Source organism: Nycticebus coucang, chromosome 12 (assembly GCF_027406575.1).
Source record: "Nycticebus coucang isolate mNycCou1 chromosome 12, mNycCou1.pri, whole genome shotgun sequence".
Classification (NCBI taxonomy): Eukaryota; Metazoa; Chordata; class Mammalia; order Primates; family Lorisidae; genus Nycticebus; species Nycticebus coucang.
In genome coordinates, this window is record NC_069791.1 from 65,538,010 (window position 1) to 65,553,629 (window position 15,620).

Genomic DNA, 15,620 nt, shown 5'->3' on the forward strand with positions numbered 1-15,620 from the left:
AACCAAGCATATTTTCTTGCTAGGTGGACTCAGGTAAAATTGAGCTCCTAAATACCCAGGATTTATGGAATTTGTTGCTAATGTTAAAGAGATTTACATACCTGTTACACTCCTGCGGGTTTAATCTGATTACTACAAAATGCTCAGAATACATAGCTATCTCAAGGACAACATGATTATTTGGTTGAACATTGGATCTTTATTTGTAGAAACCTTTATACTTTTGACGCCAATCTATTTAACTCATTCTTTACAGTTCCTTCAGCTGCCCCTGAAAATGTGTCAGCAGAGGCTGTCAGCTCGACCCAGATTCTCCTGACGTGGGCTTCTGTGCCGGAACAGGACCAGAATGGCCTCATATTGGGCTACAAGGTGTGTGTTAAGGCGACCTCCATCTGTGTACAGAGCTGCGGGGGAGATGCTACCACACACTATCCTCCCAAATCAATGAGTGTGTATTCTCTTATGCATCTACAGCACTGGCCTTTTTGTGATTTTTAATATCAGTTGTCTCATCTAAGCCTCATCACAGTCTGGGAAGTAGGCCTTGGTATGACCACTTCACAAATGCAGAAGCAGGAGCTCAGCAGTTGAGTGAACTAGGAGTTGAAGTCAGACCCCAAGCTCAGCCTAGCTCTGCCCAAGACACCAGACACCACATCTTGTCTCCGTGCTTGGAAAGTGGGAATTGTGATAGCAGGCCCTTCACAGGACTGGTGTGGGGATTAAGTGTGTTTTATTATAAAGTACCCTTCCTCATGTTCAGTGCTGAGTGAATGTCCTTAGCCAGGTACCTGTTTGTCCATGTATCACTGTCACCTGGTCATCCTAGCAGTGGTGTCAGCTGTAGGGGTGGGGTCCATTTCACCTTCTTTGGGGAGCATTCTCTGGGTTCCTCCTTCCATGCTTCTATCCTGACCATTTAGAACCTAATTCTGCCCCTCATTCCGTCACTGATGCGACAAGCCCCATCTCCCGGTCTGCTCTCAGCTCAGCTCTGCCAAGCAGCAGAATGAGCCTTTCTGGATGTGTCCGGCAAGGCCACGCTTGGCGCCTCTTTGCCTTCCCCAACCCTCCTCCCACCTATTCTTTTACCCACTTCTGTTCTCATGCTTCCTCACTTCTGGGGCTCCTAGGTAATCTCTGCTGTCTCTGTGACAATGTGGCATTCCTGTCAAGTCAGTTCAGTGAATAAAACTGTACCCTCCTGGGTCCTACAGGACACTGCTGCTTGTAAACCCCCTCTCTGCTAACTCTGTTTTTACAGTCTCTGGTCCCTAATCTCAGAGGAATGGGCTTTGAATGAGGTCTTGGGGGCTGTGGCAGAGAATGTCACAGGACAGCTGGGTCTGTGGCATGGGCAGCTGCTGATGGCTCAGGGCAGCCACAGCTTCCTGTCCAGGTGGAGAATAGCAGGTCTTCTGGGGCAGGAACTCGGTTTCCATGGAGCCTGGAAGCCCTGTGGGCTGCTGGCTCCTATGTAAGAGCAGAATGTCTCCGTGTTCATAACCCAATCTTTGTTTTAGTGGCTGTGCTTGGCTTGGCTGCAGTTGGGCAACTCAGATCTTGCAAATTACAACCAGGCAGCCAACTCACCAAGCCGTGGGCAGGATGATAAGCTCCCCTTCCACTCTGGAACACTACTGCTTCCTCACTGTCTTCCTCCCCAGATGCCAGGGTATAGATAGCAGATCCATAAGCTTTTAGCACAGTTGTCCCTGGGGAGAAAACACAGTTGGTTGGTCCTTGATTTATGGTCGTGAGCCTGCCCTGTGCCCGGGGAGTCTCTTCCTAACACGCTGCAGCATCGTAACCATCGTGCTGTGTGTTGATGCTTCAGATTCTGTTCCGGGCCAAAGATCTGGATCCTGAGCCCAGAAGCCACATCGTGCGAGGGAACCACACGCAGTCAGCACTGTTGGCGGGCCTGCACAAGTTTGTGATGTACGAACTGCAGGTGCTAGCATTCACGCGCATCGGCAACGGGGTCCCCAGCTTGCCTCTCATCCTTGAGCGCACCAAAGATGACGGTACATTTACGGCTTGCACCTTCGCATCCTTCGCCAGCTCCCAGGCTTGCTTTCCCAATCCAAATAATTTGGGTTCTCGTCCTTTTTAACTTAATTTTCAAATGACTTTTTTTTGGTTGAAAGAAACGAAATTGTTTTTCAGTCACTGAGCATTTATATGGCCAATTTCAGCCTGGAGTGAATTTTTACAGCCTAATTATGAACCTACGCAGGATTTCCATTGTAATTCTGCCACAGGCAGTGCCAGAAAGGGGCAGTGAAGGGGGGCAGCTGCTCCGCTTCGCTGCGGCTACACACAGCTACAGTGAGGCTCCCTTATCTGGGGTTACATCCTAACCTCCCCCACCCAGTGGATCTCTGAAGCCACAGATAGTATGGGACCCTATGTGCTCTATTTTTTTTCCAGTCTGATAACTAAGATGGCTGCCAAGTGACTAGCAGGCAGATAGTGTAGACACCATGGATGTGCTGGACAAAAGGGTAAGTCTCATCCTAGGTGGTTTGGAAAAGGACCACATGAGATTTCATCACAATACTCAGAACAGCACACCACTGACAACTGTGACTTGTTTATTTCTGGAATTTTCCATTTAATATTTTTGGGCCAAGGTTAACCTGAGGTAATTGAATTATAGAAAGTGAAACCAAGGATAAGGGGAGAAAACATTGTAGTTTAAAAATATATCTATTCTGGATCAATGTGCCTCAATTCTCTCAGTTCTGCCTGTTCTCACCATTTGCATCAAGAGAGATCATTAGAAGTTCCCATGTAGGTAGCCATGTTCCTGACAGGCTCCCGGGTCCCCACACCCCTATGTTTCAGGCCTGCATAACAAGCATGCCTTGCCTGCTTTATTTTATGCAAGTCTAAATCATCAGTAAATGTGTTTTTCCACTTTGCAGATGTCAAACACATAAAGGTCAGCTCCTTCACATTTTCATTATTAAACTGATGGTAATGAATATGTTGGGGGGAAAATACTGATCTCTCCCCAAAAACACACATCGGAGATCAGAAGGGAAGCTACTGTAGATTTTCTTAAGCATCTTTACTGAATAACTGAATTAGCCCCAAACATACTCCAACTGCTGAATGGAAACTGTTTTCTCCATTTTACTTAGAGAGCAGCACTCCTGGGCGCTGGCTCTATGAAAGAGAGCAATATCTCCGTGGTGACTTATTCGTCCTCCCCTAACACAGGGTCCCAGGGTAGAGGGGGATCCCAGAGAGGAAATGGAATGTGGACATTGTTTCTTTGCAAGACTATCTGCAGCTGTTGTGTGCTCCAGGTTACTCAGACTAAAGTAAGAAGGACAACTTTAGAAACTCTTCCTAGCACTAGGCCTGTTGGAGTTGCTTCTTCGTAGAGCACAGCTGGCCAGTGCAGAATGATCTTTCTTATATCACTAAGTCTTCATATAGATGTGTCTTTCTTCCTCCTCATTTCAGTCTGATCACACTGATCAGCGCTGAGGATATCAGTGTTTGTATGTTTGTGAGTTAGTCCTGGCTGCAAGACCTTAAGCATTTATTTTACCACCAAATAGGTGTCATAGCAGATGTTCAAAATGTTAGACTGTTAACACATATTCAAAATGTAAAATACCGTTCTCAGCTCAATAGCCAGAGGCAGAATTCACCAGCCCTGGAATGACTTAATGTAAATCATTTTATTTTGGTATTGATTGTTCTGTGCCCATTGCCTCTTACCTGGAAATCAATCAGTTATTAAGTTCCAATAGGAAGCCCTCACGCTGGCCACATGTTTGCCTGTCTGTTTAAGGAAATGTATTTTATGAGAGCTACAACCCTATTATTCAATGGTTCCATAACACATAACGCTTTTTGAATTACTGGTGCACTGAACCATACAGAAGAATTATTGTATGTATTTCTGCACATCAACTCTTAATTTTCTAGGATAAGGCAAGAGAAAGGGAACATCCACATGAGAAAAATTACTGATTATAAACATCTTATTTTATTAGTAATTATAACTTGCGTTTAGTGTTGGAAGGAATGTTATTGAACTCCTGCTTTGCAGATAGGAATCTAAGCTTAGATTAGTCAAATCTTCACTTTCAACTTGATGTCTAGGCTACAAAGTCCTTTATCCTGGCATACCAGTGTCGCTCACATTATTCTTAACTGTTTCTGAGCCCTGATTTTGAAACTTGGAAAGTAAATAGGTAGGATTCAAAATGAGGTGTTTTCTCAAACTCATTAGGGAGTCACAGAGAGCCAGTTAGATTGCAAATGTCATTTGTGGAACACTTCACACTGTTGTGCCCCTGAACATTGCCTTCTGTGGTAAGTGCTGCACTTGGCTGACCCTCAGAACCCCATATAACCTGTCATGTACCCAGAGGACATTGTTTCAGTGTGTGGGTCACTGTGTCTTTCCCTTCAGCCCCAGGCCCACCAGTGAGGCTCGTGTTCCCTGAAGTGAGGCTTACCTCAGTGCGCATTGTGTGGCAACCTCCGGAGGAGCCCAACGGCATTATTCTGGGTAAGGGCACCACTGTTATAAAAAGAGGAGAAATAACAATCAGGTTGATTTCTTCCATTTTCATTAGATGTTTATGAGGTTCAAAGAAATCATGTCTACAACAGCCTAGCATTTTTTTAAACTGAGATGATCATGGACCCGTTGACTTTTCTCTGGTTATATGCTAAGGCTTGTTTTTTTTGTTGTCGTTGTCGTTATTTTCTGTGGAATAAGATTTGCATTTTGTTAACCCAGAATTTCTTCCATTTGTTCAAGGTTCGTGGCAATGCCATTTGTAATCAACCATTCCGTTACTCTCTCTGAAATATCAGGCTATTTTGATGTGTATTTGAGAAACAATAGGCTTCTTTTCCATACAAAATGCAGGTATGGGCTTTGCTCCTAGGGTCCCGGAAGCATCTTTCCGCCCTAGTACTCACACCTGATCCTTGTTTAGGGAACAACTGAAGTGAAGTGTATGCCTTCAGTCCCAGGGAATGTGTTTATTTCTAACTTTTCTTTCAGAGAAGCAACTCTGCTAACATTGATAAAAAGCCTTAATTTTTCCCAGTTCCTTAAAGGCAGCAAATTATATTTTAAAATATTATCACTTCCTTTCTTTATTCACTCTTTCACCAAGACAAATTAGGACTTTCTGTAAGCCAGGCATCATATGCATAGTGGGAGGAAAGGAATTAATAAGATGTGCCCATCCACAATATGCCCACTGTCCCATGAGGGAGATACACAAGTGAAATTACAATATGATAAATGTGGTAAAGATTCTGTTAAATACCTTGCAAACAGCTCCTGCTGGGTGAAGGTCTTAGTGGACAGTAGGCTGCTTTTGAGCTGGATCTCAAAGACAAGTGGCTTCCAAAGCCTTGGAATGGGGGAGGAGAGGCATCCATTCAGCCAAAGGCGATGCCTCCTGCCTGTGGGACCCAGGACAGATCCAAAGCTGGCCAGTTGTGAGCTGCTGTGGGCACCCTGCTGGGCCTGGGAGAATGTGACCCTCAGGCCCAGACATTCTAAATTGAATGCTTTTAGAGGCAAGGGCAGGAGGCTCAGAATATTGCTCCAGACCCAGGTCAGCTCTCAAATGTCATATTTGACTAATTCTGATACACTGGAGACTCCCTCATTCAGTTAGCTTGTGTTCTAGATGATTTACAGTAAAATTATCACCATGAACTTACAAACGGGTAAAATTCACTGCCTTTGCCTGCTTTTAACCTCGGGGTTCTAAGATTTGGTTTGGGAAAGAGTTTCTCATCATTTGGAGAAAAAAAAAATATGTGAAAACCTATGCTAAGCGCAGCAGGGAATCAGTCATCCAAGGACTTTGAGCAGGCAAGTGGCATGATCAGATTTGTCTTTTAGATAACAACTCTGTGAGAAGGGTGGACTGAAAGTCAAATATTTTTGGAGCACTTGTTTCATTAAGGTGGGGCCTGAAGCTCCCCTCAGTCATCCACACAAGGAGGCTGTGGCCCTATTTGCACTTCCGTTCTTCCTCTGTGTGATTTCTGCAGTTGCTACATAGAAGTATTTGCTGTGAGGATAGTATTTCTGAATTAGGTGACCCTTGGAACTGCAGGTTCTTGCTCCTAAAATCACAAATGAGCAGCTATAAAAGCCAGCGTGGAAGCGAGTGTTTCAGGTCGTGCTCTAGCTGGGGAGGTTGGGCCTGCACCATGAGCCCAGACTTGGAGGAGAGAATTGGTCTATAGAGCACATGGCTGGGGCCCACACCCAGTCAGGGCCTGCCCCAATACCACACCAGGCCGAAACCTTTTCTGGGACAAGCAGGGCTAAGTGTCTAATTATCCAGAAATTGCCCCCCAGTATGCTGTGAAACAGGAAACATAGGGGTACAGAGGGTGAAATTCTGACTTGTTGCTTCTAGTCCCAGAGGTCCAGGAGAATTGTGTTTGCTGTGAGGAAGCAGGTCCTCTCCAGCCCCACTGTGCCCCAGAGCCCCTGGGCCCTCCCAGCAAGTCCCGGTTCTATGACCATCTCTGTGCAGTCAATGTCACTGCACTGGGCTGCTGCCGAGCAATTCTGGAGTAGGGTTGCATGGAGCAATGGAAGCAAAGATAGGTTTCATGTATGTTTCTCTCTTACCAGAGAGATTCCATGACATTGACCTGTTCATGTAAGGGCTTCCTTGTGAACATGGTGAGCCTCTGGCCTCAACCAGCTCCAGGCTGTACTTACCAGGTCCTCTGCCTGAAAGACCTCCTTCCCCTGGGCCTCTGCTCTTCCTAGAAGACTCATACTGGTTGTCCTTGTACCTCTAGATCCTTGCACTCCTCCCCTGCATGGTTCTGCCTGGATAGACCCTTTGCTCCCGGCAGCACAGCATAAGTCCCACTTCTCACCATCCAGATGAGACTGCCAAGCTTACTTTAAAGTCTGTCATTTACTATTCAGAGTTTCTTTAACCTTTGCTTGCTGACGATAAAGGCAGTGCAAAATGTTAATTGTGAGGCACCAATGGAATGCCATTTCACATTAATCGGATTGGAACCACAAGGCAGTATGATAATACCAAGTATCCACAATGATGTGGAGAAACAAGACACCTCCCGCGCTCCTGTTAGGAAGGTGAATTGGCACAGCCACTTTGGAGAACCATCTGGCAATATCCAGGAAAGGCAAACACGTCCATACTCTATCCCAGCAAGACCTTTTGCTCTACAGAAATTCTCGCACATGTACACAAGGAGAAATCCACGAGGATATGCATTGCAGATTGATTTATACAGCAAAAAGGACAGCAGTTAGAGTCTGTGTAAGTCATGTGCCATGAACCTCAGGCTGCCTGCTTCTGTTTCTCCCTGTGTTTTACACACTGCATCACGGACTGGGAGATGGGCAAGGTGCGGAAGATTGCAGACCCAACAGCCACACTGCCCAGATCAAGCCTCAGCCTACAGTTTACTAGCTGAGTGAATCTGTGAAGTTGTTTAGCACCCCACAGCTCAGATTCCCCACCCCTCACAGGGGAATAATATTCATGCCTCCCTCATCAAGTCAAATGAGTTGCACACCAGCACTTAGAACAATGCCTGCCACATAGTAAGTGCTCAGTAAATGTCAGCTCTAATATCGCTTGTACTATTTCCTCGTTTCCTGGTCTAAAGGGAGATGGAGACCCTTCAGCCCTGGGGGCTGCTCACAGGCTTTCTATATCCATGTGGGCTTAGAGTAGTCCTAGCGTTTATTTTGTGGTCACTGGTGGTGTGTTTCATTGATTTGTCCTCTTTGGCTCTGGGTGCTGGAGCAAGGGTTCATGTTGACAAGAGAGGGAAAAAACCTAGAAAGGCAGTTTGGGTTACAGAATGTTCCTAATGTACGAAGAGAAGTTTGGGTTTGGAGTCATAGTCCCTAGGAGGGACTACAGAAAATCACAAAAGCCCAGGTACAGAGAGGTTAATATCAATATTTAAATAGTTTGAGCACTCCAACCAGGGCAGAGCAGATGCTAAACCAAATATGCTATGTCTGCCTGTGACATGGAAGACATCACATTGGAGCCTCTTTTGTTGTAATGGCATTTGGTTGTCATTGTAATGCATGTTGTCTGGGTAACCTGTTCCCTGTATGTTACTGCAGCCAGCACACCAAACTGTAGAGGCCATAGGAAAGATGGGAAGACAATTTCTTAAGACTCCAGTTGGTGTTCACACGGGAGAAAGAAAAACATCTTTTTGCATGACTCACTTTACATCCAGAGATCTTGAATCGATGTTCCCACTATGGCAGCTCTGCCTTCAGAGTATATAAACACTTCTGCAGTCCGAGCTTTTCTAATCTATATCAAAACATGCTCTTGCATTTCCGAAAGAGTTTAACAGCATGAAACACCAGCAGGCGCCTAGAGGAGGAAACACTTGCTTATTTGAGTAAATATTTTACTATAGAGAACTTTTAGCATATAGAACCTTCCTTTGGGGGATGCGGCTGCATCCCTCCCTTGGCAGACTATGCTGCACACCTGTAAACGCTATTGAGCTAACGCCATGCATGAGCTCTGCAGACTCCTTGGTACTACCCCAGGCTAGAGCCCATCCCAGACCTCCCCAGAGTCAGGAGGCCACCGGCCTTCCGAGGGTCTAACACTTGCCTTTAACTTATTACAAAAGGAGTCTGAGGGCTTTGCTGAGAATTAGGAGCACAGTTGAATATAGTCTATGTTTGCAAATTTGTCATTCCAACCCACTATTGTGTTTGAACACTCCCGGTCCTCAGACAAATAAACTGTAAAAACCAGCAAGCGTCAGTCTCCAGGCCAGGCTGTGTGGGCCTCCCAGGAGGTTTCTGACCACTCACGGACATTGGTGAGGGTGCCTCCCCTACTCACCCACCAGTAGCAGGAACCGAGGGGTCAGTAGCACGGTGGCCTTGCTGTGAGAGCCTGAGCTCAGGGCCCCCGTAGACTTTCACTGCTATTACCAGGAAGCGCACAATCCATCAGTGGTTTGTGGCCGCCTGAAATGTCTGGTCAGAATGTCCCAAGTCACCCCAAAGACTGCTCTATGGCATTAGTCTTTGGTAGGATCAAGGAGCTGAGACCCCCACATGGCCACCAATCTGTGTTCCCATCTTCTTAGCACCTCCTTTTTGTGCCTTGCCAAGATAGATTGTTCTGGAACTTGTCTCGTGCTGGTAGCACACACCCTTTCTGGACCCTGACTGTAAGATGTGCGATGTCTCCTGCATCTTCTAGGTGTGTTCAGAAACCAGCAGAGGCTTCTCACTCATATTTTTAATCTTCAATTTGGATCAATGTTCCTGATAGTTGGCCTTGCTCCTTGAGTGCTTGTATTATCATAATTCATCCATAACCTTAAAAACAGGGCTTCTCTTGGGCCACATTTTACTGTTAGTATTGATTTAGCTTATCCGTTTTTTCCTAACACACACCAGAGTCTTCTGGCCTTGCAATGCTGAAATTCGAAACGCTAATGTTTCTGATCTTGCTATAACCGTAATTACATAACTAGCTTTTTCCACCAAAACACTCTGATCTCTGAACACCATCTATCATTATTCTCTGAAAATGCAAGGACTATTACTCAGCTGCTTCTTTTTGCCACTTATGTATAGAAAAAGGCTCCTTTCCATTGTCCACTGAGTCTAGGACTTTTTAAATATGTCAAAGTACAGGTATTAATCTTTATTTCAACAGACTAAGATGTGGGGAACAGATGATGTCATCTTTAGTTTATGGTAAATAATAAGAAGGTACAAATATAACTTAGAGGCTGAGGAATTTTCTCCTAGTGCCTCGGCATGAAAACTGAATCAGAGGTAGAAAATAACTCAGATCTCTGCAATTAGGAACAAGTGACATTGTGCTTTACAATTTACACACATTATCTCAGGAACTGTATCCTCTCCGCATTACAGTGGCAGAGGCTGAAGTTCAGGAGAACTGAGGGCACCTCTGCCCCAGACACCCACCTGCTTCCTTGGCCACACAATGCAGTATTATGCAGTCATATCTATAATCATGTCCTGCTCCTAAAAGTAAATCATACCATGAATTCAACGTTATTAGTTGAAAGGCAGTTTGAATTTTTAGCCAGGAGCCTTAATCATATATAACTCTCTAAAACATGAAGTAACAAATTAACGGAACTATTGTGGGCTGGTGGAGATATGCAGAAGAGGAATGCTGATGGGGTCCTAGAATGTTCGTCTCATGTTCACTGTACATCGGGTGCCAGGCTCTGGTGCTCACAGTAGAGCATACTGTGTCAGGTGATTTCTGCTGTCCTCTCTATCTGAGGTATAGGCGTGTTTTTTCACACTGTGAAGAAGAAATCTGTTCAGCCACTGTGCAAAATCAGTGAGGTAACCCCACCCAGACATTCAGTGTGTAGAGAGCAGGCTGAAACGTCCCACAAACATGTAGTAGGTTTCTAAGGCAACCTTGACTGTAGCTTCTTCAGGGAGGATTTCTATCTCTCTATTCCAGGAACAATATTCAAATGCCAGAACCTCCTCACACAGGGTCACATGTAATTCTTGATGTTTTTGCATTGTGATGTTTGATTATGGTCTTGTTGGTGATGGCTGCCAGTGTAGCCTTTGTACTTTATTATAAAGTTTGGTTTGTCTTTGCAGACTATCTTTCTTTCATTTTTTTAGTTTAAAAAATGTGCAGATAATAATATCAAAGGCCCTTGGTCAGTTGCTTTTTGCGCTAGTTAGAGATTGACTTTCCTCCAGCTGCTGGATGGACCAAGCCCCCTGGCTGACACCTGGTTCCATGTATGGCCTATGTGGCCTCTGTGAACTGCAGTCCTGTATGGACCCAGCTTTGCCATCTCCTATGAGCTGCTTTAACCTCTCCTGAAAGTAGACATCACTATTCATCCACAATCCCAACTTGCACAGCCAAGCACCCATACTCCAAGTTACAATGACATGAACATAGTAACTCGTTCGTGGAAGCCAGGAGTAGGCAGGCTGAGAAGGTTAGAGGTGATATGGAAAAAAGCAGTAGGCAACTGTCAAGAGATAGAATTCAGAGTCAATTAGATAATATCAATGTAAATGTATTTAAAAGTATGAAAGCAACTACTAGGAGAAACAAAAGCAGTAACATAACTAGCCAAAATCGTGTGAGAGAAGAGGCAGAGTTGAAAGAGGGAGCTGTGCCGGCTCCTTCACACTGGCAGTGACGAGTTACCAGCTGCTCTCAGAGTCTCAGAGGGTCGAGGAAATTACATACATTGCAACTTTAAGGGTAAGTACTAAAAGAACCAGAAGCAGATGATAAACCTTCCAAGAGATAAATATGCCTCCAGCAAAGTGAACGCCAGCCATAGTCAGTGAGAAAAGGCACTGCAGGACAGGAGGCCCAAGATGTCACCATATGTGGAAAAGGAGGAGGACACTTTCCCAGTGCACCCGTTTCCATATTCCTAGTGGATCGCCAGAAAGCAGTGTTTGAACTTGCTTGGGAGACGGGAGATGTGCTTTGTATTGTATGTCTCACACTTTTGCACTATTTGGGGACATGTGAATATAATACAATTCAAAAAGTATTGATAGAACATTTTAATGCCTTTAAAAAGAGAGGCAGATAAGAAGTTTTCCAAGCTGAATACTGATTCCATGACAAGAGATACTGCTCCCAGGCAGAAGACAGCTGCCTGACGCCTTGGGCTAAGGATGGTTGTCCTGGCCCTGAGGAGGCAGGACGCTGTGGGAATGCATGCTGCAGGGCACCCAGACCATGGAGCACCTCACCTGCCACACCTCTTGAGGTACTGACCCGGCATGCAGCTAATTCAGCACGACCTAGTAAAGTTAGGAATGTTATTCCTATTTTATAACCAAGGTAAGCATTGGTCCGCACGTCCTCAGGGGCCTAGCTAAGGATTCGACCATATCTGTTTTGTGTCCTTGTCCTACCTCTGACAGTGTTCACCATCCTGTCCTGGAGCCACTAGGTCTCAGGAATCTGCAAAACTGTTGCAGCTTTGGTGCAAGGGGGAAGACAGGAGGTGCTCAAATTGAAATGGTCCTGACCGCAGATCGGGACAGAGGGCCCCAGAACACCACAGGACAAAGGGTCTGCTAGGGACACCACCATGGCAGCTAGAGGAGCAGAAAGAACTACTGTGGTTATTTTGTGGTGATAATGAAGATAAGAGTGAGGGTGTGCAGAGTACTGTGTCTGCCAGGCCCTCAGGAGTGTGAGCTCATGGAGCCTTTCTGGTAGTCTGCGAGATGTTCCCTGTTATCTCCCCAGTATAATCCAACAAACTGACACTCAAAGAGACTACTCCTGTCTTCATGGTCACCTAGTGAGGAATTTGCAAACTCTAGATTCCAGGCCAGGAGTGCCACCCTAGAGTGTGTGTCCTTTCTGCCATGGGACACTATTTTTTATTGGAAAGTGTGCTCAACTGCTGTAAGCATCTGGGGCATGAGGCCAGCTGGGCCACCTCCAGAAAGCCCCAGGGCACCAGGCCACCACAGTAGAGAGAAGAGGCATCCTTCAGAGGCAGGGCCTATGGGTGGCATCATTAAGCACAAAACAGGGCGTGCATCCCACAGTCTGTGTGGGCCTGGTGCTAGGGCACGCTTGAAGTCTGACCGCCATGTAATTGTCCTCCTGGCCTCCCAGATGGCAAGCTGGGGAGAGCTTGTTAAACAGATAAACGACAAACTGCAGGAGCTGGGATGATTCCAGCAAGCTTGATCACCAGTGGAGCCAAAGTCTGTGTGAGAAGGAAGAGCAAGAGGAGCTGGCATGCCTCACCTAGAGTAGGACAGGGGCCTGCCAGGTGTGGGACCCCCCAGCCCATCAAGGCAGAGCTGGCGCGTCCTCCTTGCAGGGGGATACCCCTCTCAAAGGCTGCCCAGGTGGAGGCAGAGCTGGCGAGGCCAGAGTTCAGCGCCACATGTTTGGTTTCCTTTCGCTTAATCTGAGTTGGTGGGTAGTCATTCATTCTTTTGGATGCCATAGTGCCCCTCAATTCTGGTCGTAATCAGTACAGGAGCTCAGCATCTGGGCCACAAGCTGTCTGTGAGCCCAAAGGAGGCTGAGGCCAGTGTGAATGATGTGGCTGGGTCTGGAAGTTTGACAAGGCCTCTTCAAACACTGGTGGGGAGGCCTCAGGGTGGATAGTCAGAGAGGTTTGATGGTTAATAATGTCTGATGGACCATAAACCCTTCATAATCAGGGGACTTGAAGCCATTCAGAGTCCCCAGCCCTTCTTCATCTGATTAAGAAGCTCAGGGAGGATGATTTAAAGTAGAGCTGCTTTGGGGGAACTGCTGAGGGTGGAGGGTGGCACAGCTGGGCACTGGGTCCCTTGGAAGGAGTTGGGGATGCAGCGGACAGGACTGGTGGGAGTGAGGGCTCTGGAACTGTATGATCCTAGGCAAATTCCTTCCCCTGTCTGTGCTGGGTGAGGGATGGAGAGGGAGGGGCTGAAAGGCCAGATCACTCCATGGCCCCTACCAGGACCAGTGTGGGCACCCTGGCACTGGGGACATTCTCTCAGCGTGCCAGCATCCTTGGGAAAGACAAAACTGTTTGTCCATCTTGTTCCTGTGAAGGATGTAGAGGGAAGCAAGTTTCCCAGGGGAATGTGCCCTAAGCCCCCCCGTCCATCACTGCGCATGGATGCCTCTCAGTGCACAAATAGCTGGGAAACAAATGGCTTGGTCTGCTTTCCAGCCCAGGAGTCATGCAGGGGAGGGGTGTGTGGGGCTCCCCAGTGTCATAAGTAAATGGTAAAGCAGCTCCTATCCCTGCCCACAGGGTACCAGATTGCCTACCGACTGGCCAGCAGCAGCCCACACACATTCACCACGGTGGAGGTTGGCGCCACTGTGCGTCAGTTCACAGCCACCGAGCTGACCCCGGAGTCTGCGTACATCTTCAGGCTGTCGGCCAAGACCAGGCAGGGGTGGGGGGAGCCTCTGGAAGCCACCGTCATCACCACCGAGAAAAGAGGTAAGACTTAACAGGCCTGGGTCTTGTTACTGCAGACACCAGGGAGAGAGAATGGGCTCAGGTGGGTGCTGTGGTCCTGGTGGGCACAGCTGCCTCAGTCAGGCCCTCTACAGTATGCATGGTGGCAGGGAGGCTGGGGCCTTTCCCTCAGAACAAAAGAAGAGCCTGAAGATTTATTAAGCACCCACTGAGCCAGACACAGAACTGGGCACATTACTGTACAGCATCTGCTTAGTACAACCTTTAGCCACACACCTACTCTCTCAGAAGGGGGAGGTTTCCCAGGTTTTAGATAAAGAAATGTTTTCAGAGAGGTTGCATAACTGGCCCAAGATTTCACAGAATCATCAGATTTCAGGATAAGCCCCCCTGAAGGGAGGTCTCTGGTCTCTGAGGTTCAAAACCATATCCCCAGTTGAGCGAGTGCTCATTGAGTATCTTTCCTAAATAGCGCTTCTTCTAATAAATACTGTCATTCATGAACACCTGCTCTGCCCCCAGCACCTTATGTGGTCTATCCTTACTGTAGCATGGGAGGAGCATTGTATTAATTTCAATGTTATGGAAGATTAAACTGAGGAAATTGAGACAAATTTACTAATTTACAGGACACTTAGCTGTGGAACTGAGATTGGGACCTACAAGGCCAGCTTTGCCCACAAAAGTCCATGGCAGGCTCCTCCACCAGGCAGGACGAGTGCTGCAGGGCTCTCTGCAGACTGCTCCGCCTACAGGTCTTGACATCATAGCCAAACCCAGAGATCTTGGGGGAAGTGAGGATAGGAAGGAGCTTCCCAGGCTCTGTCTGAGTGGGAAATACTCAGAACTCACAAGTTAGCCTCTCTTCTGAGAGCGTCGCTGGGGAGGGCCAGGCTCTGGAGCTGTGTGACCTTGCGCACATCCCTTCCCACCTCTGGGCCGTGGCTGCCTCCTCTATATCATAGGCTAATGACTGCACTGACCTGGTAGCACTTGTGTGACACAGTGGACCCCTGAGGACTGGCAGCATTGTTCCCAAGAGTGGGCAGTATAAGGCAAGTGTCAATAAATGTGAGAAAGTATTATTAGTGCCTTTGTGACAATTTCACTACAAGATCTAAGGTAGACAATTTAAGGAAGCAGTGAGGTAAACTCAGAGTGCTTGGAACACAATTCAATCTTAAATCACATGGACCATGCTCTCACTATGCACTTGGTGAGGTGTGGCCTCACCTGTGTCCTTCTTTACCTCTCATGGAAGCATCCTGAGGTTTTGCTGGCTAGAAGGCCAATGCTGTACACAGTGCTATAGCCCCTCAGGTTGGTGGCAGACAAGTGGCTGACCCTACGTTGAAAGCTGGTGCTATCTCTACTGTGCTCTTGGCCATACTTTGCTGAATTCACCTGTCATTCATCTGGTATTTACTAGAAAGGCCCACCATGCAGAGCCAGCTGACTTTAAAGGCAGGCTGCCCTTACAAGCAGACATCTAGCTTTCAATTTTGTTTCCAAACTGGCTCTCAGATGACACATGTACATCAGGTCCTCATGTAACCATTTGCCCACGACCAGCAGTGATCCTTGGATCGGTGTCAGGCCAGAGAGGCAGTGCTGGTTCATTCCACTGCCTG

The 15,620-nt window shown here is 46.9% G+C and overlaps 1 protein-coding gene across 1 annotated transcript in view; it reads left to right on the forward strand.

Moving 5' to 3' along the window:
- SDK1 (sidekick cell adhesion molecule 1) overlaps positions 1 to 15,620 on the forward strand; it is a 1,108,031-nt gene that overhangs the window by 997,641 nt on the left and 94,770 nt on the right. The window contains exons 26-29 of the mRNA XM_053556749.1: positions 257 to 372; positions 1,841 to 2,030; positions 4,442 to 4,540; positions 13,816 to 14,010. Coding sequence (XP_053412724.1) covers positions 257 to 372; positions 1,841 to 2,030; positions 4,442 to 4,540; positions 13,816 to 14,010 — 600 coding nt within the window. The remainder of the gene's footprint in view (positions 1 to 256; positions 373 to 1,840; positions 2,031 to 4,441; positions 4,541 to 13,815; positions 14,011 to 15,620) is intronic.